This window comes from Fusarium subglutinans, assembly GCF_013396075.1.
Source record: "Fusarium subglutinans strain NRRL 66333 chromosome Unknown NRRL66333_c0000244, whole genome shotgun sequence".
Classification (NCBI taxonomy): Eukaryota; Fungi; Ascomycota; class Sordariomycetes; order Hypocreales; family Nectriaceae; genus Fusarium; species Fusarium subglutinans.
The window spans coordinates 38,262-64,867 of NW_023502307.1; the positions used below are offsets into that span (position 1 = coordinate 38,262).

The 26,606-nt window shown below is 47.0% G+C and overlaps 7 protein-coding genes across 7 annotated transcripts; 3 read left to right on the forward strand and 4 right to left on the reverse strand.

Moving 5' to 3' along the window:
- Positions 1-648: 648 nt before the first annotated feature.
- Positions 649-1,843, reverse strand: FSUBG_12012 (uncharacterized protein; the record flags this gene model as incomplete). Its single annotated transcript, XM_036676758.1, has 4 exons — positions 649-1,025; positions 1,127-1,235; positions 1,291-1,312; positions 1,638-1,843. 4 exons carry the CDS (start codon positions 1,841-1,843, stop codon positions 649-651), a joined length of 714 nt encoding a protein of 237 aa, XP_036532518.1.
- Positions 1,844-3,633: 1,790 nt separating this feature from the next.
- FSUBG_12013 (uncharacterized protein) lies at positions 3,634-5,065 on the forward strand (the record flags this gene model as incomplete). Its single annotated transcript, XM_036676759.1, has 6 exons — positions 3,634-3,787; positions 3,881-4,063; positions 4,132-4,289; positions 4,343-4,350; positions 4,409-4,592; positions 4,976-5,065. 6 exons carry the CDS (start codon positions 3,634-3,636, stop codon positions 5,063-5,065), a joined length of 777 nt encoding a protein of 258 aa, XP_036532519.1.
- A 3,063-nt stretch (positions 5,066-8,128) lies between these two features.
- Positions 8,129-9,973, reverse strand: FSUBG_12014 (uncharacterized protein; the record flags this gene model as incomplete). The annotated part of the gene is made up of 1 exon (XM_036676760.1): positions 8,129-9,973. One exon carries the CDS (start codon positions 9,971-9,973, stop codon positions 8,129-8,131), a length of 1,845 nt encoding a protein of 614 aa, XP_036532520.1.
- Positions 9,974-12,554: 2,581 nt separating this feature from the next.
- FSUBG_12015 (uncharacterized protein) lies at positions 12,555-13,612 on the reverse strand (the record flags this gene model as incomplete). The annotated part of the gene is made up of 3 exons (XM_036676761.1): positions 12,555-12,822; positions 13,109-13,114; positions 13,479-13,612. 3 exons carry the CDS (start codon positions 13,610-13,612, stop codon positions 12,555-12,557), a joined length of 408 nt encoding a protein of 135 aa, XP_036532521.1.
- Positions 13,613-16,342: 2,730 nt separating this feature from the next.
- FSUBG_12016 (uncharacterized protein) lies at positions 16,343-17,738 on the forward strand (the record flags this gene model as incomplete). The annotated part of the gene is made up of 4 exons (XM_036676762.1): positions 16,343-16,439; positions 16,488-17,182; positions 17,229-17,551; positions 17,675-17,738. The coding sequence occupies 4 exons, from the start codon at positions 16,343-16,345 to the stop codon at positions 17,736-17,738; spliced, it is 1,179 nt and encodes a 392-aa protein (XP_036532522.1).
- A 1,971-nt stretch (positions 17,739-19,709) lies between these two features.
- On the forward strand, positions 19,710-22,781 carry FSUBG_12017 (uncharacterized protein; the record flags this gene model as incomplete). Its single annotated transcript, XM_036676763.1, has 1 exon — positions 19,710-22,781. The coding sequence occupies one exon, from the start codon at positions 19,710-19,712 to the stop codon at positions 22,779-22,781; it is 3,072 nt and encodes a 1,023-aa protein (XP_036532523.1).
- A 2,346-nt stretch (positions 22,782-25,127) lies between these two features.
- Positions 25,128-26,253, reverse strand: FSUBG_12018 (NAD dependent epimerase dehydratase family; the record flags this gene model as incomplete). Its single annotated transcript, XM_036676764.1, has 3 exons — positions 25,128-25,245; positions 25,291-26,166; positions 26,210-26,253. 3 exons carry the CDS (start codon positions 26,251-26,253, stop codon positions 25,128-25,130), a joined length of 1,038 nt encoding a protein of 345 aa, XP_036532524.1.
- Between the last annotated feature and the right edge of the window lie 353 nt (positions 26,254-26,606).

Sequence of the window (26,606 nt, forward strand, 5' to 3'; positions counted from 1 at the left end):
GACACACGATGGCACGAAACCATACGCATGTTGTTCGAGGGGGCGAGGCTACATACACCTAACGAAATAAGCTTCTCATTCATCCAGAAAACAGACATGGTATTACAAAGGAGTAAATGGTTGGGCTTGTAAACAGTTGATGATCAGAGGAACATCTTGGAGTTTATATTAATAGAGAATTAACGACATAATATATTCCAAATAATCCTTATAATGGCCATAAAGTGCAGATAAGAATGAAATCTCATTTAAATTGTATTATCAGAGTTCCATGCGATAGAGTAGAGGTAGTATTTACTACTATGAAGACCGGTAAAGTTAATAACTTCGAAGATCAAGCAACATGAAGTGCCAATCGGATACTTTAGAATGGCAACTATGCGAACGATTAATATTTCGGTGCGTTAAAATATCCCCAAGAACCCCATGCAATGTATCTGATTTATGACAAGAGAAAATATGTTGACGATAAAGAAAGATAGAACCCCAGGTCAGCAACCAGTCATGAGTCATCCATGCTGACTGCCGCTGCTGTATGGCCAATCAAACCAGACGGGCTTGTTGCGATTCATCGGCATAACGCTTCATTGAGAATACGATTTGCTCTGTCAAAAAGTCGATCCCTTTCTCTAACGCATCCACCTGTGCTCAAACGGAACGAGAACGGGTCTCCCAGGCGGCGGTCTCCCAGGCGGCAAGTTGACATTTCAGCGATTCGTTCTTCGCATGGAGAGTCTCGTTTCGTTCAACAGATATTTCCAGGACATAATTATATGTCTCGATTTGCTGCTGAAGCTTCTGGTTCATTTTGACCAGTTCGTTCATCCTATAGTCGCGATGTTTGGGACTGGCCTTGAGCTTGCAGGGATCTACAACTGAGTTCCGTCCAGCAGTCGGCCACTCAGGGAGTGACTCTTGAACGAGCTGCTGAGTCGTGGCGGATCGATTTGGATGCTCTGACCCCTTGCTCGTGTTCCCGCTCAAGGGTAGATGCTGGCACTTTGCCAACGTCGATGGAATAGATGCTGAAGATGTATGTCTAGAAGATGACATGGCAGAGGATGAAGGTGCAGATTGTGAAGTGGTTGGTCTGGAAGAGGAGGGACCAGAGGACGAGTGCGCAGACCTTGAAGCCTATTGGGTTTTGTTGCGACCTTCGTGGCCTGACTTGCGGCGCTTATGGCGGTGAGATTGAGAGCGACCACCAGAAACGACAATAGAGGCGTTTGATGAAGCTGTAGGAAGTAAAAAGTTAGCTGCGCTCAAGGAATGATGGATGGCAAAACATACAGCTTGCCGAGGAGGCGCCAGACTGAATTTCAGAAGCAGTGATCAACACGTCGTTACTGATATAAAGGATCTGGCGATCTCATGGGCTTTCAATGGTTCGAAGCGAGTCGGCATTGAGAAATGCTTGTAAGGCCCTCTTGATCTAGGCCTGGTCGGTCCCTTTTTGTCGCTGCAAGGCAATTGCATTGGCAAAAGCCGGATTTGTCATCACAGCCATGAAGAACGGCCAGTTAATCGCTCGGTGCTTTTGACACAGCCAGTGGCTATCGAGTGTGTTGGTCGTTTTTGTTATAGTGAGTCTGTTGGTGTACTCGACCCATAAAGCTCCCTGGCTCCGATTCCTGTACCGCCCCCAAGTCGTCCACGCTCGAATGTAGGCATTGTACCACGAAACTAAAACAGTTCTGCCGACGCGAGTTGCTGTTGGAAATCCAAGAGGTGGATCAACCGGCTGCTCATCAGTCACAGCATCGTCGTCGTCGGGTTCCTCAAGTGCGACATCGATGGAGATGTCCGCAGGAGGCACAACCGGGGGATCAGCTTGGCTTGTCATTATTGGCAAAGCAAGAAGTAATCGCGAATTCTTGACGAAAAGAATGAAAGACTAAAAGGACCTGTGGTGATGTTGAAAGTGACAATGGAATGGCGATAGAGGATGAGATGGTCAAGTATCAATGAAAGCGCCCTAGAAAAGAATGCGAAGCTAGTGCAAAGATGTCCTAGATTATGTTTATATTATGGAAATGTGTTAATACGCCTATCCTGATGTATGCGAATGTAAACACTGATGGCGTAATCAGGCAGAATACTCAAGCTGCCCGTCCACCCTTTCAAATTCTCAACTCTTCACTCTGCACATATTCTTATCTACCACGATCAACATCACGTACAGAGAGAATTACCTTCTACGACAGTCATGGTAACAGAAGACAAACCGTCATCTCCTGGCCGTCAACATGGTGAGGCCTCAAGTGCAGCATGGATATTATTCGTCACCTCAAGGCAACATGCATTTCAGCACGACTCGATCAACGGCCAAACCTTACATCATCAGGGCCTTTGGTGAAAGGACCAGGGAGAAATGATATCCCAGAAACGAGGAGTATCAGGCAATGTCGGGGTTCCCTCAAAGACTACTGTGGAGATACCCAGAAGGAGCAGAGCGTAGAACACGTGGGTATGCCCAGTGATACAACCAGACGGTAAGCTGCCCGTCTGTCATCCCCGTGTAGGCAACGAGTTCCTCTTGCTAGCCTAAACTTGGGGTCCTTCACTCCTGATTCTGCATGCCGAGCCTCTTATGTTCAGGCATAAAGGGTGTATCTTTGGTAACTCCTTCGGGCCGCCAGCGTATGCGTACTAAAGGAGGGTGACAGGAGCGTATTATCGCACAAAGCCTTGAACGCGAGGACAAGAACGGGTAGGAGTCTAATTTCCTCTATCCAAAAGCCGCGCAAGGCCAGGGCTGCAGCAGCATGGGTTCATCCTGCGTGGCATCCTCAGAAAAGCGACTGTAGTGCACAATGCTTAACATGCTCGTCATTTTCGACGGCCTTACTCTCATGATTTACAATACGAAGAACACAAAAATCAACATCTAGGCTGAAAGAGAAAGCTACGGAATATAATGCTATTTAGAGAGGCGTAACGGTAGCGCCAAATGTTTGTCAAGGTTATGACAAATATTATGTACATGTTTGATGACTTAAAGATGAGTTTATGATAAAGGCTTAGCAAAATTTGGATTTCTTTTCCTTTTTATTTCTTGACCCCTACCCAACTCTTGCTGTATTTGGCACGATCAGCATGTTTCACCTGGTAAATCCAACAAGACTGTCCAAAACTCGGCAGAGCCTTTTGTCGATCAACAGCCACTGGCTGTGCCGGAACACGCGAGTTATCGACTGGGCGTTCGTTATCACAGTGATAGCGAATCCTGAAATTGCCGATATAATCACCCCTAAGCAAGAAAGAGAGCCTTAGAAGCCTCTCCCAACGCCGACTCGCTTCGGACCATCGCCGGCCGATAGGATCACGATGCCCCTCATATCCGCGGCGACGAGTTGATCCCTGCTCTTGCTGAGGCGTGCAAGCTCTACGAGAACTGCCAGCGCATGATTGTCGCCTATGCTAACGAGATGGCTAACACTTGCGCCCGTGAAGGAGTTTATGGAAACTCACTGGGGATGTTAGTTTTCGTCCAAGGATATTGACCTCAACTCCCTCCCAGCGGGCAAACAGGCACAAATTTTCGCAAACATCAGCATCAGGTATTACACCGAAATGAAAGGGACGGAGAAGGGCCGGGGTCGTCGGAAATAAAGCCCCTGGCGATCGACAGTGATGAGGGGTCTAAAGACGCATCAGACGACAACGCAGCAAGAACCTCAGGCTCTGGGAACACAAACACGTTTACTACGATCAACAATAGTAAAGTTCGATGATGTTGATACACCACCAGACGTCAATACACGCACCGCGGGGTTCAGTGGCAAAGGTATTTCAGCAAGCACCTCTGAAGGCACCTCGGGGTTCACGAAACTGCTCGCTCCGGCGTGACAGCCTACTGAGGATACCTGTGTTTACAAAGTCCGGGCTTGCCTAGACTTCCAGCAGATTACTGACAAAGATGCTTCAGCAGGCACCGTTACAGCAACCTCGGGTTGTGCTGGTACTATCAACCCGCCTGAAGTCAATGCTACAATCTCGGGTCCTGGAAATGCAGATACACCTTCAGTTGCTGTTTCTGAAGGCTCGGGCGACGACGGCAATGGTAACGAACCCATCGAGGTATTCAATGTAGTGGATGCAGTGGTAGACAGGCTCATAAGTTCAGGACAGAGCCGGGCTTCGGTGCATTACGAGTCCACTACAGAGGGGATGATATCGGCTTCGCCGGTACTGCTGCCTCATCGCCTATTGAGACGGTTGTGTCGTGTCCCAGAACTGTCACAGGGTTGTCTTCTGACAACACAACTGATTCGTGTGAGGCGCGTGATGTGAGCATCAGGAAGGGGTCTATCAACTCAAAATAATACTCTTGTCGGATTAGTTCAGGCAGTAAGTATGCCAGCTACCTAACACAAGTGCCCAATATAGCAACTGATTCGCCGCCCAGCATTCCAGCAGAATCATCGTCTGACAATGCATCCAACTCCTCTACCGGTATTCACACTCAGGCATCTCCTGACACTCCAAACGGCTCGTGTACTGCCAAGGTGGCTCATCTATCTCCTGTTAGAGTGGCTGTGTTGTCCACTGCCAACACGTCAAAGGACAAGAGGAGGTTGAGACCAAACTTCGTGAGAAGTCGAAGGTCGTGCTCGAGGATCTCATGGGTAAAATGGAGTCACTCAGAAAACGACAAGACTATCTCAGAAAGGATGCCCCGGAGTGCAAGAAGACTTCTAACATTAAACTGAGGTACTAAAAATACTTAGTCTAAGATTCTCTAAATCTATACTATATTATACCAAGTTTACCTATGGCTTTTTGTTACCTGGCATAGAGGCTCCAAGTTTTATTGCATCCCCTTGGATGTCAACGAGGTTTACGGCAGAAGATTCAGTGAACACCAAAAAATGCTTTGAGACGCCAACCAATACCTGATGGACGGGGACCGGAGGTGCAGGATCAGGTTACCAATTTTCACTCCTCTTTGAATACGATTACTGAAAACCACAAGAATCTCGAGAGCAACGTGAACCGCGCTTTGGACGATATCAGCAATGCTGAAAACCAAGTGTCAGACGCCAAGGCAAGCGTAGATGCTTAGTCGACACGGCTATCTGTTGCAGAGGGGACACAGGCTGAGATGATGAAGTCATTGGGTAAAATAAAAGGAAATCTTGACATCGTTGCTAGGCAGATCGAAGAACTTGCCTCTAATAATGGTCGGAATCAAAGAGCCGCTGAACCGTCTGATAGGGGACATGGAAACCGACCGCGCACAGAAGAGGATCGAGTCGAGTGAAGCGACGAGAGGGAAGAGGTTTGTTGGAATACTACCCGACATCTCAAATCCACCGAAAGATCCAAGACATTGATCATATGAGACCTGGGCTCTGTTGCTGTTGATAGGGTTAAGATGGGGTGGATGCTATTGCAAACCGGGAAAAGGATCATGTTGTTTCTGGTCTTGAACAACGCAACTGAAAACGTAATTATGCTTGATAATTATCTGCGATTAATACAATTTGTAGTGTTGCACAAACATACACCCGACTCCAGTAGTCATCGCTGTACAATACTGATCGTTTCACCCTGCCAACTGTGCGTGTAGCCGAAATCATTACGCGCCACCTCCCAGGCATGGGAAGCGAGAGGAATGATTTGCCGTACCAACCAAGTTACTCATGTTTCTATAACAGGACTGTCACACGGCTTGAAATTTGTTGTCCAGATCATCACGCCATAACTCGGCCGCCCAACCGTCCTGATATTGACCGAGTGGGACGAGCTCGCCGACTAGCTAGCTCCCCCATGATTTCACCAACTGCGTAAGTTGTGACAGCTTTACCCTTCGCGCACATCACCAGCTGAATCGATAAGTGGATTAACTCGCGAGAGCTTGGTGACTATACAGTCACAAATGGAGAGCCAGCAGAGCTGGCATTGTTTCTCTGTTAATAAAATTGTGCTTGGGTCATGTGGCCATGCCAATTACTGACCAAATGGCTTTACCCAGCACGATATTTGCTTGGCGTCCAAAGATTCATAGTGATGTTGATGAAAATATTGCTGTCGTCCTGCCAGTTTATGTCAGGGATTGGTACATTGCAACGACGCCGCGGACGACCAGCACAATGATTGAGGGCTTCCGATTGGAGAAAAGGACAGGCAAGACCCTCCTTCACCCAACAATTTTGCTGGCGAAGGCGACTATTCTGAAGAAATTCATCTACTGAACCAGCGGTACGCCAAATTTTTTTATCGCCAGCTTCAGTGGGGGAACTGGAGCTGGGATTGGAGATTCTCACCTGTGCTCTGACGGCGATTTGACTGACTATTGACAACCTGTAGTTATTAGTAAATGGCAATTGAGATGCCTTCAACGAGAATAATATTTCTTTCGCAGGGTACTCTATACTCGGAGTGGTGGTTTTAAATGACATGATACTTTTCTGAGTTAATGGGCAGGTGCAGATTGCCCACGTTGAATTGGAATTTTTTCCTGTCTTGACTTGATTTATTTCGTAAGTATCAATAAGAAAAACAAAAGTAAAAAGTTCCTTCTGGAGAAAAACAGTAAAAACGGAATAATGCGAATTTTACTTTCATACGACATTGCTTTCGCTGAGATATGACTATTGAAAAAATCTTTCTCTTCATTGATAGGAATAATCTGAGGTTGCGCGCGACAAGCTGAAGGTGGATGGAGGAAAGGAGAAAAATACAGGATAAGGTGCGGGGAAATGAGCAAAAGGAAATTGGAGCGATTTCCTAACGACCTGCCCCTCGTCTCTTCCGCTTTTGCAAATATTCCAATCCACCCCCGCATTCAAGATTTGGCGCTACTACTAACTCAGCGAGTTTGGGAGTTTGGGAAGTTATATGTTTGAGATCGGCTCCAAAGCACAGGAATAACTTCGAAGGCGTTCCATTTCATTTACAAAAAAAAAGAAAAAGGAAAAAAGAAAATATATACGACAGTGCAGAATGGAATATTTGACGCCGTATCTTGGTGCACCGAGAGACTTTTTCACAATAGTTCTCAATCCCCTGGGATGGAGGCTTCTGTTGCCCGCTGCCTAAGTCCTGAGGCTGCCTTTAAGTTCTATAGCATTCACTTTACTCCATGCGACGATATCGTTGCTGAACTACCAAGCTGGTTGAAAATTACAGAGCGTTGATGAATGGACCATCAATACGTCTTGCTGTTGATAATTAGCACAATAAATTGGTTATGTGCCTTCTATTCCTCGCAGGTGAAACGTATGATGTTGTCGCGAGTCTCGTACTACTTGGCTGCGTGTGTAGTTACGCTTCGCACGCTAGAGACTCATTCGATTGACATTGTGGCGCATACATATACCTGAGTTATAACAAGTAGTCGTCGCGAATCATGTGAATCTAAGCTCTTTAGCGACAGGCCTCAATTGCACATCGCACCTGCACCTCGTAGACCTTCGACATGCGACGAATACGGCTCCTACAAGTTCATGGTCATGTCAGGGATGATACAAAGGTCATAATATCTAGAGATTGGAAAAGGAAAGTTCAACTGACTTTTCGAAGTTGATGTAAGAGATCCAATATATAAATGTTTACAACTGTTTCAAGGCGAGTAGTATGATACAAGTTGCCACTGATAATCGTTTGGAGCTTTATGACGACGCTGTCATCTTCCGTTTAATGGAACAAGTACACAGGTATCTAATGGAGGGCCTGACAGCTGCTCCAAATCCTTGTAAAATGCAGCTCAGGCTAGGTAGTGCTATTACCTGAATGATAACGAGGGAGGCAGGTTCTCAGGGCATTCAACTGGGCATTTGCAGGGCACTCTCATTTCACGGAGACGCTGTGCACCTTTCGATATAATCGAAACTGAATATGATGAACTCATACTCTTGCTTATCCAACAAGAACTGTTCTCACGGAAAAGTAGGCTAAGAAAATGCTGCATATCATTTATTAAATATAACTTGCCGTGTCAACTTACCGGCGCTTGTGCAGCGGTACAGAAGGAGGCCAGTGGCTGGGGTGCATACCTGTTAAATTAAGTTGTCTACAACCTACCTGTAACGTACTATAGCTTAGAAAGCCTCGTCCGGTAACATACAATAGCTACTACAAGAAACCTACCTATCTTCCTCCTTCGACCGTCTTGATTGAATCGCTAAGTCGTATCCGAACTGGCTACGAGATGGCCATCATCAGTCTGGATCTCGAAAACCTCAGCCACTCTGTCCCTGTACGTCTGGTTAAGAACCATTCTTTCATAACCGGCTCCATCGTCCATGATCCATGTGATGGTCCATTGAGGCCCGTTGAGATGCTGGATTTGCTGAATTAGAGCCTGGACATCCCATGCAACCCCAGTGTTGAAGTCAGTGGTCAAGATCGTCGAAGTATGGTTGACCAGTCGATCAATGGCTTCCAAGTCTTGAACGCATATCCTATCGTGGTAGATGTGTGAAGGCGAAAGAGAAAGTGTGCCACGCGCCACCAATATCTCCTGCGCACGGCACCAGGCAACATCTCGATGAAGTATGCGCTGGAACAAATCCGTACAGTAGTCCTGGTTTCCTCCCGCCTCTAAGACTAGCGTGAATGATTCGGCTGGGATTTGCCGTTCTTCCATAGCGATCGCCTCTTTGAGCCATGGGAGGATTCGTAAACAGAACAATCTTTTGTGTAGCTTCTGTTGCCTTTCCCGACCGCGGTGTAGGTAGGTTGATACGGCGGCAGGGGCTTCTCCGATTCCAAAAATGCAATCTAGCATACTGACGCGACGCACAATCTGCAGTGATGAATTCTCTTGGAGGAAAGGGACTAGGCCTTGAGCATGAGTCTCGGGGTTTTTCACAGATTTGAAGTCTTCGTGCAATACGATCTTCTTCATCAAAGTTCGATGATTAGGAATCCGCTTGAGAAACCTAATTGCACTCGCGGCGGCTGAAAATCGTATTTTTTCTCGACAACGGATACCCTGAGGAGCACGTACAAGACTGTCAGAATCATGGCCAGGAGATGTAGTGATTTCTTCGTCATTGTCAGCATCGTCCTGCTCTTCGTCACTGTCAAGGTCGTCGATATAATCGGCATCGTCTCTTGGCTTGGCATGCCACATAGCCGGGCGTCTCCAGATGTCACCAAGCCCTAAGAGTCTGATCACACGCTTCAATTGGCTCTCAGATGGGATAGCCCAGTCATCGTATCGCAGATCCAAGAACTGCTGTACTGGATCTGCTGCAGTCCATTGCGGAAAGGTTAAGCGAATGTGATTAGCAAACTCGACAGGCCTTTGCTCTGCCATAAGTTGCAAACAGTACGACAGAGGATCTTTGATCTCACAGGAGGTTGCAGAGCAAATCTTCGAAGGATGACCTGGGCGGTATCTCTGATGGATCCTGGCGAACCCAGCGTACGATTCGTTTGGATTGACCCAATTCTTAAGAATGTGTCTAATATGCACACAATGTGCTCCTCTCGACTCGTAGACGGGTTGCGATTCTGCATTCTCGAATCCAGGGTCAGATCCCTGCGAAGAGGCCTCCCCGCCTGCCACCTGGTCGTTGGTGTCGTTATCGTGACGAATGGGATAGTGCTCTCGATGGTTGGCCGACGCGGTTGCAAACTCTCGCGCAAAATCGGGATACTTCGATGCGAGCTGCGATTGCATGTCTGGTGTCATAAACTCAGCTACATGAAGGGCAAAGTCCAACTCCAAGTGTTGATAGTACGTAGCAACAACGTTAAAGCAGCCAGCTAGACTTCGCCAATCCTCGCGATACAGAGTCAAGAAGGTGACCGAATTGAGGGATAAGGGGAGATGCTTAGTTTCGTTGGCGATGGTACGGCACGTGAAGATGAGGGCGAGGTCAATCGGCTGATCGTCACTCGTCTTGAGCTTGTCGGACTTCGCGTCGTAAACGTATCCACCGTCGACATGGAAGTAATCGCGATAGATCTGCGACCGCAGCTCTGATGGGAAGGCAAGGAAACTTCGATTGCTCGACATGATGTTATGATGTTGTTGAAGCAAGGACTTTACGTTGTATTTTTGGTTCTGGGTGATAAGCAGGTGGAGGAAGCAAAATTTTGAGGAAGACGCGGGGTTTTTATAATAATTCTACCGCATGAGTCATAGGAACGTAGAGTTTATAATGGCGGGGTCGACGAACCTTAAATGAGCCAAAGCCGCAAGCGACAAAAGCTAAATATTCTTTTTGTCATTTTTATCCACTTTGCTTCTGCTCAGTCTATGGTCTAACCTCTCTCCAACTACCGATGGCCAAAGGTTTACACTTTAGGCTGCAGCCCCTCAGGCAACCGTAGTAAAGATGTGTTGTCTTACCAGCTGAAGCTTAAGGTAGCTTTTCAAGGCGACTGCATAAGTATCTTGCCAATTGCTGACCGTAAAATTAAACTTTAGGCTGCCATTGGATAATGACGTGACACAATTTGTCATACATTATTGTTCAAGCTGGAAACCTACGACTCTTTTCCATCAAATCCCCGTAAATGAAAATTGCAGCATTACAGTACCTTTAACAACGTTAGCAGGGCAGACCTCATTTATGCCCACCTAGTAAGGGGGACCCTGTAGACCCCACGCCTCCCCCATGGCCAAATGTTGATGCTATTTTAGCGAGCGAGCTAGCTTCATGGTAGTATTGCTAGCCATGTCATTCCTTACCACTTTGCTGCTTGGCAGGCCGTGGATGTACTTATCGACTTCCCGCTCAGTAATTATCTGTATCATGCCCAATCGAGGGTTATCTAGATCCCATTGGGGGGGGTCGCAGCTTTGGTATGAACGTGTGAGAAGTCTCAGACCACAGGTTGTTCTTCATCCAGGTCTGCATCTCCTCTTCAGTCTAGTACGTAATAACGCGCGTGTCCTTTGCCAAAGGCTGCATGCTGGGCGCAGTCTGCTGTTGCGCCCTCTGGACGGTTCCCTTGACCACACTCCAAACTTTATTTGTGAGTTACTGTCTTGGCTATACAGCGGCAGTGTTAGCGGCCTCTTTGATCGGTTTGACTCTAAAATTCTCGTTCAGCTTCTTTTTGCGCTCGGCAGCACTCAAACCTGGGGGCGATTGTGGCCGCTTACTAAGATTCATTGGTTGGCTGGTCGGTATTGACGCGTTCCTGAGTTCGTTAGGTACGTGGTTATCCATAGCATCCTTGACGTTGACGAGAAACTGTTCCCCCAACTCTTCCAACTCGTCAGATGCATGATTCGAAGTCGAGCTTATTTAGCGATGTCATCTTGTCCTGGATCTCTGCTTGATATCTCTCTAAAATGGCCTTACCCTACTTGTAGAGAGAGAATTGTCGAGCCGTGGTTGGATGCTGAGGACTGTACGAACTGGGAAGTGGTCAGACTCGTGCCAGCAGAACTCTTTGTTGACTCCAGAACCCAGAAACCGATCGGCGATATCCCGGCAGGCAAATGTCAAGTCAATACAATACTTCGATGATCCATGGGTATAGTTACGGGTGCCACTTTCGGCGAGAAGATTCTTTCCCGATCACAACATCCCCTCCACAAGTGCCCTGGCCTTTGCACATATTCTTCTGGGCTTCAGGAGCGAGCCAGCCCACAAAAGGCGGTGGAGGTTAAAGTCGCCAACTGTAACTTGGAGGCCAGAAGCGCGTGCTCAGCGAACCCGGGGATCGATCGTAATTTGCTCCTCAGCAGTGTTAGTGTTATGAACATTATGAATAGATATCTCACCCAAAGTAGTTCTCGAGTAGAGGGTAGCCGCAAAGCCTATGTTTTTATCTTCGTGGAATTCGACACGCCAGGCATCTAGTGGGATGGACTTGTAAACACAAAAGAGGACTCTGGACAAAGTAAGTGCTTTATAGGGTGGCTCTTCATCTTCTTTGACTTCTTCATACAGTGCTTTAAGTAATTACTTCGTCTTCGTCTTAGCCATCTTACGGATAAGCTTCTTATCGTTAGGGATATCGCCTTCGACAAGCAGTCAGTCCAAATCGATCACCAAATAGTAACTGAAACTGCTCGCCCAGGCGACCTCTTCTTTAGTTAGATCGCCAAGAGCCAAGATATACACACCAGGGCCATTAAGTCCGCTGTGTTCATCACTTATGATCTGGCGGAATCTAAACCCCGACTGCATCATGCTTCCTTGCGATTGACTATCCCAGACGACGGGTTTTTGATCAGACCCTCCTAATCCTCTGGGCTTTCCCAGACTCTTGACTTTGTTCCTGCTCTTATTTTCCCCACCAACTCGGTCTTATCGATGATAAGCTATGGTGAAAGATCAAATAAGGGGACAGAATTGTATGGAGGACGGCTTCCCTTTGAGAGGTCTTTTGGGAGGGCTGCCGCTTAGCAGAAATTGACGAGGGGGAGAAAGCTAAGATGATAAGGAGATGGTAAACAGCCAGCACAAGACAAGTTACAGGATAGGCAGTTCCCATCCGAGTGGCGTCCTATCCGTCCAGTTATCTTTCTAGGGACCTTGTTATTACCTAGCACTAAGAGAATGCTAAACTTAATTGCATCGATACGTCGTTGCACGTCTACGCTCGATCCCTTGTAGCCGATGATTGGGACTTTGAACTCATATTGTCCGTCGGAGGTCACGACGGTGAATGAATATCTCAACTCGGGGTGTAGGAGCCATTAATAGCGAGTGTTTCGGGTTTGGTTCCTTCAGTTTGAACATAAGGTATTTCTTTGCGTTGCTCAGGTGTGGTGCGTTGACGACGTCGGATGCTTTCTTGGGGAAGAATCCTTCTTCTGGACTGGCGTCTTCGTCGTCTGCCTGGTAACGGCCCACGGGACCGTATTTGTCATTGAACACCTCCTTCTCATCGGTGATTCCGCAACTATGTTCTGTGTCTCTATGAGTTTATCCAACTTGTTCAAGAGTTGTGCCCGGAACTGTTGCTCGTCGTTGTCATTTCGTGGTTCGGCCATTTTCGCCAGGAGTCTTGTGATCACCATGGACTTCGTCACGGCACTGCTGACATCAGAACGGGGAAACGACGCAGCACTCGTCGTCATAGACAAATTCTCCAAAGAGACAATTATGCCAACTACCAAGAACGTCACCGCCAGAGAAACGGCAAAAGTCTTATAAAACACACTACCCTAAAGGAGCCCTAAACTTACCTAAATCTTGCCATAATTTTAGATTTAGTAGCAATACGTCCAGCCTATCTATCACCAGATCCAATACCAATCACCTCTGCAATAACAAGCATCTCGATAACTTTATTGTATTACTTACTATTCCTGAGGTACATAACCCTGTTATATTATGGATAGGTAATAGTACTTCTGAAAATATTTTTAAAACTCTAACTATAACTCTAAGTACTATCTAAACATGCTATTAGCAGTATAATTAAAACTTACTGATCCATCTTATCCCTAATAGACTTATAGACATCTTTACGATATTAGTACGTACGTTATGCCACTATTCCAGAATGTGGCATATATTGCCGCTCTCTTTGCGATATTCTCGCAATCATATTACCTTTCCATGATCGGATGGGTATCCTGGAGAGGTGCAAGGCAACACTGAGGTCTGAAGTGTCCAGAAGCAGACTGCTGTATGACCTGCTTGCGATGCTGGTAAGACTTTTGCCTGGCGCTTGTTGATAGCTTCATTGTGACGACAGGCAATGGCAGAGCAGTCCGCGTACTGGCAGGAAAATCCGTGAATCCTAATATCAGTTAGCGACATAAATATACAGGACATAGATGTCGCAACACTTACATTGCGTAAGTTCACACGTACAAAGTCAAAGGCCTGAACTCATGACTGACTGGGAGGTAATATTGAAGGAGAACTTGAGTCGGTCGGCGGCGGAAGGTGGAAAAATGAGAGGCAATGCCCTTAGGCTCAGAACCAATTCCACATCCTCTTTCTTGGCGATCTTGATAGGTCAACTGCAGGATGGGATGAGGTCGTTGTCATTGAGTAATAATTCCGACAGCTTGGATCGTGGCATGTTTCAGCAACGCAAGGCGGCCCTTGGTATAAGTATGACACCCGTCTGATTTCATGAAACCACTCATGACTTGGCAGATTCAGACGAGGTAGTTTCTGGGATGGATACATATTGAGCATTATAAATCGACTATATTGAAGACTGATGCACGAGTTGTTTTTCTTGTGATTGCGCCGCGGGCAAGGTCGACTCTTGACCGACGAAGAAACCGACCCAGGAGTGCAATGGTATCTACATCTTTTGAAGAGAAAATACGGGTCCAGTATCCTGACTAGACCTGAACCAGAGGAGTTTTGATCAATGTAGATGCAGCGTAGCTCAGGTAGCAACCCGGATAGACGCTCTGGCGCAAAGTATTGTGCGCACTTTTGTCGAACGGGCTGAATGGCTTGCTTGATAGTGGAAAACGGAAGGTATATCGTTCCTTCCTTCTTGTTGTAAGCATGTGGATTCTGTTTTGGAGCCAGATTGGGATTTGTAAACGTGTCGTAGTTAAGACTCAGGTAATACCGATCCTTACTTCGAACCAGTGATGCTATAGGGGCGGCGTAACTTCCGACGGAGCAGGGCGTGCGGTGACTTGGATGATGGCAGACCGTAAAGACACATCTTTGTGTTGCCCCCCTATACGGAACCGGGTCTGTGATGAGTCTCTTGAAGTCGTCCCAGTAGATTACCTTATGCTCACAAAGACGAATATAACCTGTCCTTGCAATACATACTTTCTGACCAGCTGAAAAACATGAAGATGGATGCTCAACTCTACAGGCCAAACAGTATTCCCAGTCTGATACATTTCGGGCTGCAAATTTACAGCTTAGTGACATGCCCTGTTTCTTGCGGGCGTCGAGACCTTCTTTGCATGCAGTACATAGACTTTCGTTTCTGATAAGGTCACCGAGTCCTTTTGAGTCTTCTCTGTTGATCTTGTGACCAAAACAATGCCTTTCGTCGGAGTAGCCATCGAGGTGCCACCAGCTTGAATAGTACGGACGTGGCGGATCATCACACACTTGCCACAAAGCTGTGGGTAGCGCACATACTCTGCAGCAGTCGTTATTCGAGAAGACGTGTGAAAGAAATTGACGATCCTGAGTAAGTCGTCTGAAACGTCTGGAGACTTGACGAAGGACAAAGAAGGCGAATATGGAAGGTCGATCAGTCCCTTTATATATATGCTGAACAATAACTATCATGACCTCGTCCGGTAATCCATTAAGCTCGGGTCTTGGGGCCAGAGTAGTAGTAAGGCCGGTCACATCGATTTCTATTGTCGATATTCATTAACGCTGTAGGAGTCCGGAATTTTATGTATCTACCTGACGGCCTCGGCTTCGCAAGACAGAGGCTAAACAATGCTTGGAGCCATTTGAGTATTATGAGTAGTAAACACATGATGGATCGGGGTTCGTCTTTGAAGTTTCTGCAGCTATTTTGATGAATAAGAAATGAAAATATAAATTAATTAAACGGAAGATTTTACTACACATCCCATGGTTGAGGGATGTCTTTTATACGTGGCTGAGTAGAGTTTTGATCTTTTGCACAGTGCATAATAGAAAGTTCAAAACTTTACGCCATCTCAAAGCTCTTATGTTAACCAATGAAACAAGTCTTATATCAAGTCCAGTACTGTTAAGTTTCGAAAAGAAGCGGACCAAAAAGCATATTAAACGTCACGAAGAGGGAAGAAACCTAGGGCCCTTTTTTCTTTCAGTGATAGGGTTACTTTGTAAATAAAATGGAAGTCCTGTGACAGAATTGAAGTAGCTATCGATGGAAAGGGCCCTGGGACGAAACAAACAGATTCTACCCCTGTCATCACGCGAGATGCCTTACTCTGGAGTTGAATGAACTGGTCAAGGCTAGCTACTACTCGAGACTATTGTCTTGACTCTGAACCATAGTTTAACACCAGCATATGGCTTGATGTGTGACGAAGATCCAGCTAAAAGCAAAACCTGGGGCTAGGATGTTTTGCTGGGCCTGACGCTTTCAAGATCCTGATGCTGAGAGGCTGCTGTTCTGCTATACCTGGAAGAGACCTGTATGGCTCGATCTTATACGCTGCTCTACACGACTTGTCTCCTCTTACCAGACCACATAGTGAGACGCTTTTGATCAGTCAGCCTCACCGAATACTCCAACTAGCTCCTTGCCAAGCTTGCTCTCGAGGATTTGGATGGTTCATTCAAATATAAACATTGCAAATTGATAATCCTGAGCCCCTCCATGTACGTTGCATTTGATCAACTTTACGAGACACGGATTAACATTTCAGCGGCCCGATCTCAAAAGGCCCCACTACTGTTGGGTGATGCGGGCAAGAATTGTTCGGCGCTTATTAGCTCAAGTTCCAACTTCTCGGCCTGGCGAATTGCTAGTCATGGACTCACCGCACGACGCGCCATACTACTGCATGGCAGATACAAAATGCCGTCTCTGTCAATTCGAGTTACGGGAAGGCGACTTAGTGATCTCGCGTTTGTTTCCGATCCATATCACTTGACCTCTAACTTACACAAAAGCAGATATCAGAGGTCAACGATTTTCTATGGATTTCAAACTCCGTATGACTGAAATTGTACACGATAGCTACGAATGGGTCAATCTGCATACATGCGCGAGACGCCGATGCATGATGCAAGGTCACCGTGTACCATTCTTTCACCATGAATGTTTCTGCTTTAGACTCTATGACATATCGGACGCACTGGTCGCTGCTGGAGAATGGAGTTTTGAACCGCCCGCGAGTGAGAATAGTCGACGGTCCCATCGTATCAAGAGCCTGCTGGCCCCAAAGCTTAGAGACCAACTTCAGATCAGACTTCCTCCAGAGACTCTCATGACCATTGCTGGGTATCTAGTACGCGAATGTGCTGCTATCACGGCCGAAGAGCAGTCGCTGGGCACCGAGGTCTCTGATACGACAGTTGAAATTTCACGGGATATATACGTCAACTATACTGCAGTCGATGGAGTGCGTTATGTCAAGACCCTTTGCAATACAGCGTCAAATTTTGGCGACCAAGATTACAACAGGCTACGCAGAAAAATGGATAAGCCAGTTGATCAAATATGGATTGCCGAAGATCATCGAGGAATTCGGTCTGTCATATTCTGTGGTGCGGATTCACCGCTGGTAGGGCCTACACCGATTATGAAGTCGTGGTGGAGGGTTCTTACTACCTCGAACGCTACCAAAGAGATTGCAATAAAGTCTGATGTAAGTATGACCTGCAGATCGACATCTCCATCTTAACTTGTGTTAGGGTATCAAGTTGAGAGACATCGTTATGTCTGGTGAGACTAGACCGTATGCCAGCAGCAACTATGTTAGTTGGGCAGATCCTTCGCACCCAGACAATGTCATTGACATCATGACCCTTGGACTAGTTGACGTCTTCCCCGAGGGACTCAAGATGATGTCCTTCGACTGCAACGCCAGTGGTACAACAGGGTACACAGCGGTGACTGGCGGATCCTCCGTTTCAATGATTCATGCTCACGGGCAGAATGATACAAGCTTCTATGAAGATATGGATGCTGCTTACCCCCGTGACTTTTTTATCCATATGCCTCTAGACGGAGGAGAGTATGTGACCGAGATATGTCGAAGGTATGCACTGGGCGCAGGGAATCGGCCCTCGGCTTGTCTAGTGGTAAGATGATAGTTACTGCCTTCTTGCGATAACATTCTGAACTAACAGTCTCTAAGTTCACGACCAACCGAGGAAGAAACACACTGTTTGGAACAAGTGGCCCTCCAGAGTCTTGCTTAGTGCTTGAAAGGATCCTTACAGCGGCAGTAGGTGGAACAAAGATTTGGTTTAACAACTCGTCATCGGTGCAATCAAAGTCACTCAGATATCTTGCATGCGACGTGATTGAACCGCCTTCTCAATGTCCCTTCCCAGCCTCCTTGGTGCCGAACGCTCCGTACTTATGGACTACGAGTACTGAGCCATGGTTTGTTTCATCCTGCAGCATGGCAGGGCTTGTGGCTATGACTCTCTGCAGGGATACGACACTTGCTCATCGGCCCATCATCGGGGTTTTAGTAGAATACGATAACGGTCACCGGGAGTGTTTGGGTCAATTCCGATATGATAGGAGCCTTGAGAAGTTGGGACTGGATCATGCTGCAGACTTGTATATTGGCAGCCTGAGGACCATACGTTCATATCTCTACGTTGCGGAGATCACCAGGGTTCCATCTTTTGAGAGTGGTATCGCGTCTTGGATGCGGGTATCTCGACATGGTAGACTGGAATGGTGGTCTTCCCTCCGACATTCTATCGTGCGTTACACATCAACTACAGGACAGTTCACAAACATGGAAACAAGAGCCTAAACTTAGAACATGTTGAACTCGAAAGTGCCTCGTAGGAGTCCGTATTGACGCATTGAGACTGGGTTGCATCATCTGGGCCTCCGTAAAATGGCACCATCGATAACAGATCCGATCCTATTCACTCATATACGGAACGAAAGACCAACGATAGTCACGATCCATACACCCTAGGCCATTAGGTCTGATGCATCTTCCAGCTGCATCAAGGGCTTGGCTCTACGCATCCTTCACAATACCGGAAGATCATTCAATTCCTATAGAGAGCATAGCGGATACAGTGCCATGGCTGGCGTCAAACCTCCCCACTATCGCGTCTACTCCTCTGAGGGACTGTTCTGGGGGCATTTCACACAACACTTAGTACGAGTCTTCCGGATGTATGTTATAGACAGACCTGCCAGAATCTGGGGGCCCGATGCTCAATATCCAGCGATAAATCTTCGTAGAGCATTCACAGAGGCTTGACAGACGTCGTGGCGGTCACGATGAGTCGCATTCCCTTCACCAGTTTCCGTAAGATTTGACAGGATTGATATTTTGCTAGTCCAGATCTGGAACGTCACGGAAATCTATAGAGTGTATAAGCGCTTAGTCCCAAGATGCGATAAGTTTAGAAAAGGTTAAAGGATGCATCTGATATAAATCAATTGAGTGCAGTCTGTAAACAAGCCGCTAGTTGCATTCGCATGGCCAACTAATGCTTGGACGTTTCAGCCAAGGCAGAATCCCAATATTATCACCAAACCCGAAGCAAACCGAGCTAGCAATAGCGGCTGTGCCTTGGCGCAGGTTCCCCCCGCCAGGGAATTAGCCCGTGTTCCAATTGAGAAGCAAGGCAGATACTATCTGGCAAATAAAGCATGCCTTAATTAATAAGAATGATTGAAGAAATATCTCTTAGGCACAGAAAACAAGCAAATACATGGTAAAGAGGAAGCTCGGCGTGGCAGGCAACAGAATTGTGGCTTGTTTGCCCAATCAGATCGTAGTGTCGAATGATTTTAGCCAATCATGCAGTTAGGCAGAATCAACAGGCAGGCAAGGCAGCCATCGACGTCAATTGAGGCACAAACATCCCGGCTGACTCACTCAGTAAGTCTACTGCATATAAGACGTACTGCGATGTCAGTCACGTCTCACTTCTCTCACCCAAAGACTTCTTCCATCACCGTCATCATCACGTATCATCCATTTCTACTGTAGGATCAGGCTAGAGTGCTGCGCCTCATTAACCCTCACTGTGATACCCATACGGCTTTCAATTCCCCATCTCCATCGCCTGTCTTGTTCACTCCACTCCACTTTCTCACCTGATATCGCTGTCGACTTCAGTCTCTGACAGCACCAGTCAACACCGCCTATACCCTAGACAGCATCGTCACCGAGAACAGGAAACAATATGTCACTCTTTGGCGGTTCACGAGTCGGCAGACGTGTCAACACGACCTCATGCGGCTGCTACATCTTCATCCAAGATACCCCGAGATACCTCCCTCAGGTCCAGATCAAAGCTCACACAACTATCCTCGCCACAACATCTCGCACCAACCTCACCCAGACCTTTGTCAACCCCACCGGCGAAGCCATCGATGAACTTCGCTATGTGTTCCCTCTCTACGACGGTGTCTCCGTCGTCGCTTTCACCTGCACCGTCGGCTCGCGCGTCATCAAAGGCGTAGTCAAGGAACGGCAGAAGGCTCAACAAGTCTATAATGAAGCTAAAGCCAAAGGACAAACCGTTGGTCTGTTCAAGCAGTCCCTTGAAGCAGCTGATACTTTCACTACCACTATTGGAAACGTCCCCGCTGGTGAGAAGGTGCAGGTTGACATCACGTACCTTGGAGAGCTCAAGCATGACGCCCAGGTCGATGGTCTTCGCTTCACTATCCCAACCCAGATTGTTCCACGATATGGGGATTTTGAATCCCTCCCCTCGTCTAATGTTGTACAGAAAGAAGGCATCTCTTTCACCATTGATGCAGAGATGCCGGACGGCTCAGCCATCAAATCCATTCAGTCTCCGTCTCATCCTCTTTCAGTAGAGATTGGCACTACCTCTACGACCAAGTCCCAAGACCCATCCCTCCAGAGAGCTTCTGCCACACTCCAACAGGGCACTACCCATCTGGAACAAGATTTTGTTGTCCAAGTAGTCGCCACGAAGCTAGGAGAACCATCAGCTATCCTGGAAACTCACCCCACCATCCCGAACCAACGCGCCATCATGACCACGCTTGTCCCCAAGTTCAAACTACCCGCCGAAAAGCCTGAAATTGTTTTCATCTGCGACAGAAGTGGAAGTATGGGTGGTCAGATCCCGGGCCTCAAAACGGCTCTCCAGATCTTTCTCAAGTCTCTTCCTGTTGGCGTCAAGTTCAACATTTGCAGTTTCGGCTCTCATTTCAGCTTCCTCTGGGATCGGTCACAATCCTATAGCCAAGAGACACTCGACAAGGCTGTTCAGCACGTCGAGACGTTTGACAGCGACTACGGTGGCACCGAGATGTACCAGCCATTCGAGGCTACTTTCCAGAAGCGCTACAAGGACATGAACCTCGAGGTCTTCCTGCTCACAGACGGCGAGATTTGGGACCAAGATCGTCTTTTCCAGCTTATCAACAAGGAAGTGGCTGATAGTAAGGGTGCTGCCCGGGTCTTTTCCCTTGGTATTGGAGCAGGCGCCAGTACCTCTCTGATCGAGGGTATTGCCCGAGCTGGCAACGGCTTTGCTCAGACGGTTGCTGATGATGAGAAGATGGATAAGAAGGTTGTTCGCATGCTTCGAGGAGCTTTGTTTCCCCATATTTCCGATTATTCTCTGGAGATCAAGTATGACAAGGAAGATTCTTCGACCGAAGATGACTTTGAGTTGATCGAGAAGGTAGTTGACGCCTTGAAGATTGATACTGTGCAGGAGGAAAAGACCAAGGAAGTGGAGGGCCCGAAGAAGCCTATCTCATTGTTTGACGCGTCTGCAAACGATGATGATGATACTGAGATGGTTGATGCCGCGGACGTTGACAGCAAGTTTGACCATCTTCCTACTGTTCCTTCACCTCGATATATTCAGACACCCGGCACCATTCCTCCTCTATTCCCTTTTAACCGTACCACCGTGTACGTCCTTCTGTCCGAAGACACTCCTTCGCAGCAACCCAAGTCCGTCATTCTCAGAGGCACCTCAAGCCATGGCCCTCTCGAACTCGAGATCCCAATCACAGTAGTCGCCGAGAAAGACTCTGTAATTCATCAACTCGCAGCACGCAAGGAAGTCAAGGAACTCGAAGAAGGCCGGGGATGGCTCAAGCATGCCAAGGACTCCGACGGCAAACTCCTCACGGAAAAGTATGATGGCCACTTCTCTGACATGGTGGAACGTGAGGCTGTGCGTCTTGGTGTCAAGTATCAAGTTGGAGGCAAGTGGTGCTCGTTCATCGCTGTTGAGGACAATGGGAACGAGCTTGACGGAGGAGAAGTCCAGGAGGCTGTGCCTGACGTGAATCGAGAACAATATATCATGCCGCAAATGATGGCTACTCGCTTCGGTGCACCAAGCAACCGGAAACCTTTTCTCTCGTTTCTCAGCCGTGCTCGCTCATCGAATCAGCCAGATACCAGGAGCACCGGAGGCTTTGGGAGCTTTGGTGGAGCATCCTTGAGTTCATCTGGAACTCCTCCCCAAGCCCTTGGAAGAGGTGGTGGCCTCTTTGGAAGTTCAAGTTCTAGGTCTTCCAACACTGGGGGAGGACTGTTTGGCAACTCAAACGCCCAAGCAAGCAGTTTCGCCGCAGGATCTAGTGCATCATCTGTTAATCCTTTCGCAGCTGCGCCGGGAGGATCGTTCGGCACACAAGGAAGCTTGTTTGGCAGTGCTCCTCCGCCTCCACCTGCTGCACCTGCATTGCCAATTGCTCAGGTCATGCCTCCCGCACCACCTGTGGCTGCAGTTGACGAGGGTCTTCTCAATGAGTATGGAGTAGAGATGGATCAGGCTGCGGCTATGCCACTTGAGGAAGCGGAAGAGTCTGGTGAAGACATGGGGTTCGGACTTTTCGACGACGGACCTTCTGCTCCTGCGCCAGCTGCCTCCTCTGCTTTCTGTGCCATGCCTGCATCCTCTATCACTACAGGCCCCAAGAGAAAGGCCGTCAGTGACATGGAGCCACTGCAAGCTTTGACTTCTCTTCAAACCTTTGCGGGTAGCTGGTCCTGGAGTTCCGATCTCGAGCGCGTCCTCGGTGTGACCTCTGACCAGGTTTCCAAGTTGACGCTGCCGGCTTCAGTCAAGGACCATTCGGATAAGGACGATGTGGTTGCTACAGCATGTGCGGTGTTGTTCTTCAAGAAGAAACTGCAGGAGGAAATGGATACCTGGGAAATGTTGGTTGAGAAGGCGGAAGGATGGTTGGAGGACAACATTGGGGAGGATGGTGTTGCTGAGCTATTCAGTGCCCTCGAGAAGTTGTTTTAGATAGCTTATCGACGGCTTCGTCTTAGATGAAGCTTTTATGGAGTTAGTTAGTATGAAATGAGAATCCAATCATCCAAGTACAAATGTTGCCTTCGAGGTCTGTATCTCCCTGTACAAGAAAGTAGTGCTCTAAAGAGACTGGCCAGCATTGAAATAGCCTCAACTATTAAGGAATGTTGAACATACCGTTGATTCAGACAGCTCTCGACCATCATGACTTTGCATCTCGTTCTTCATTTGCAGGTCTATCTCTCGCTATTATTTACAGCTTGCAAACACGCAATACCAATCCGCATGGCGCAATTCCAATATACACGCAACCTATGGTGCATGTCATTCCGTAGATGTCTAAACTTGCGGCGTGTCTCTAAATATCGGGTATTGATGAAGCTGCGATGAACTTTGAACGGGCTATGGAAGAAGCGGGGTCTTCAGGGTATGCAACTTTCAGCAGAAGCCCTGGATCGCTTTTAAGCCTCAACCATGGGTTATCTGGCTGTTTAAAAGCTTTCACACGACATACAGAGTATCGAATACTTATAAAAACTCATAACAACTTTATTTATGCTTGTTTACTGGAGTGAACGGTGCGTCGTTGGGGTCAAAGTTCCGTACCTTGCACCATGGTTGGTCCAACAACATGATTTCAGAAATCCCAGCACTGTACCCAGAACTAAGCCTTTATTACGTGTCAGGGAGAGCTGGACGCCTAATCACCGCCATTCTGCATCGGGTTGTCCGCCCTAGCTGTGACCAAATGCGGTTGGAGATGGCTTAGTTGGTATTTTTCAATTACTTCAATCATCGAAAACTTGTCACAACGGCGTCTCTACCTTGACCATCTTTCAGAATGCCCACTCGTAAGGTTTTGGTAATAGTCCCCGATCTTCTATGCCAAACTGTTCTAGCTAGAATTAATCGCCATACGCCCAACAGCCACCAGTTTAGCTGTGTCGGTGGATTCTCAGAAACTTGAGTGAGCTTGAGCCTAGAGGATAATAATGAGATGATTTCTTGCCATGTTGTCGCACCATTTACACAAATAATTGGGGTTCCATCAGCATTTTCTGACTCGAGGGACTCGACGGTTTACCTTCCCGACAATTCGTAGTCGTAGGTTTTGAAGATAGCTAAACAGACAAGACAATGTTCTGCTAGTAATCGCCGTTGCTGTTGTAGACGTCTTCAAGATTTGACTTTGATAGCCAGGAATAGAAAAAGTCCATTGAGAAGAAGTTGGAGAATGACCGATTGAGAAAATTGCTTGGTGAAATTTTCTCTCTCTTGGAAAACGGGTTGTGAAGGCTAAAATTTCTCAGTTGGATAAAAAGAAAAATGTCTGCCACGCAGGAAATGCCAGAATGTATTTTAATGCAATTAGAGTTGCATTTCTAAGGTTTTGAAAAGTTGGATACTGTACTAGTGAATTGTTGTCTGAGAATTATGTTACGATTGTAGTAATGTAGGAACTGGTAATTATTTTCACACTTTTCTTTACCTTCAAAACTAACGGTAGTTAACAGCAAATTAAAGTTCCTATCCCGCAATCCACCGCTGCATTAATTTTATTATTTACTTATTTTACTTTTCCGTAAAGACCATTTTACTAATCCATTACCATCTTTCCAATTCTCTCAGTCCGGCTGCTCACAAACACGAACTTTGCGACAGGAGGGCATTTGTGTTGGCGCTGCGTTTGTGCTTCGATCATTTTGTTGCTTTGACAAGAAGTCCCATCGCTGGAACCATCGTGTCTACTGGTTTACTGTAGTTACTTACGCCTTGTTTTCTTAGCATTTTAATTCCCAATGCTGTGACTTTTTAATTCTTTTTACAAACGCAGTGAAATTAGTTAAGAAGTGTTTTATAAAAGTTTAATTCACTCTGACTTTTGCATTTTCCTATCGTCTTACTTTCAAGTATAAGTTCTTATGCCTTAGCGGTTTTTTTTTTTTTTTTTTTTTTTGGTCGCTAACACTAAAAGTAAATGGGCTGCGGTTCGCGCTGGCACTTACCGTTCGCGGGCAATATCACCGCCGTGCTACTCAATCATTGAATGCAAAGTCGCAGCACTACATTTATTTAACCACGTATCGGACGAATTGCGAAATGAGTTAGCTAATGATACAAGCTCTTCTATATGCATTTACATTACCGCGAATTGTTAGATTTATCTGAGTTTTTTTTTAAAAAAAGAAAAGTAAAAAGAAAAAGAAAGGAAAAAAGAAGTCGGCTTGCTTGCGATGGGTTAAACATAAGTAAGTAGTCTAACTCATCTAAGGTAACAAACATATCCTGCAGCGATGACCTCAAACCGTCATTAACATCTTCCAGTGCTCTCCAATTTCAGGCCATAGCTTCAAGAGCAGCGTCAAATTCCTCAGTCACAGTCTTAGTCCATTTCGAGTCCTCCTTCACCGGCTCCCATCCTAACTCGCGACTCCGATCGCCTCTCGTCTGAGATCTACCAACGTCAGCAACGCTCATCAACAATAACTATCCAACTCACCTCGAGCACAATTCAAGCTCAGTGAGATGCTCATCACCGTCGAACCAAGCTTTACTAACCTCCTTCAGCCCAACACTTTCGGGTTCAGCGGTGACTTTGCCTCGTTGATGGCCGACTCTTGCAATCTCCTTCGCTATGTCAAACCATGACTGTTTCCCATGGTTTGCAAAGAAGAATCCCTCCTTGCCAAAAGGTACATCCTCCTCTCCAACAATCTTTGCTAGTAGGAGCGTGTAAAGCGCTGCAATGTCTTCAATATGCGTGTGACCCCAAACTCCCAGTCCGTCGCCGGCGTACATCGCCCGTCCCCTCTCCAGAGCAGTCCTGACCATTGTCGGGATCTGTATCGACGACTTATTAAACAAGCCCGTTCCCTTACCATAGATCAGAGGGGAACAGATGATGTACGTCTTGACACCCAACTCTTCGCCAAGTTCAAAGACGCTAACATCATCAGTTCGTTGATGATATGGCTCAATCGTTTGCCTCATCTTCTCATAAGCGTAAACATCATCTTTATCCGAAAATACCCTTTTCTCAGCGTACGTCTTGGAAACAGGTCTATCACCAAAATTCGAAGTTCCGGAGTTGTGAATGTAGTGAACGTCGCGCCCTGTTTGGTTCTTCCGTTGCGCGAGACCGCTGATGAAGGCCTGGGCGGAGGGGACGTGATAACCGTTTGCTGCATGTATGACGATGTCGTGTGCTGAAGCTACTTCAGTGAGAAAAGCTGTATCGTCGAGGTTGGTGAAGAGAACAGGTGTTATTGGGAGGGAGGATAGAGTCGAAGCTTCAGATTGGGTGCGGACTAGGGCCGTGATGGGAAGTTTCGCGAGGTGTGGGTTTGAGAGGATCGTTGTTAATACACTACCACCACTGAAGTTGTAAAGTACTTCAAACGATAGGAGGGTCCATTTACACGTAGCCGGTCGCGCCGGTGATGAGGATTCTCTGAGTTTCCATGATGTTCGCGGTTCACAGGCTGAGAGTTGAGAGGTTGAACTTGTGAGTATGATCAAGTAGCATCCATCGCTATTTGACTTGAGATAGTCGCTGTTTTATACATTATCCAAAGGCTTCGTATCATAAGATGCATATACGCATGGAGTATAGGGAGTTGCCCAAAGGAGAAATCGGAGCTCGTATGGAGCGACTTCGGGGTTAAGGGCCTGGACTTAGCAACACTTGGCCTATCCAAGCGGACATAAACCGTTGTATGCATATTCGACATGATCTTAGTTTCAGAGCGTCACAGAGGAGTAAGATAATTGGAATGATTGGCTGAAGATATGATTTGGGGGATCGCTGCCCGGGAA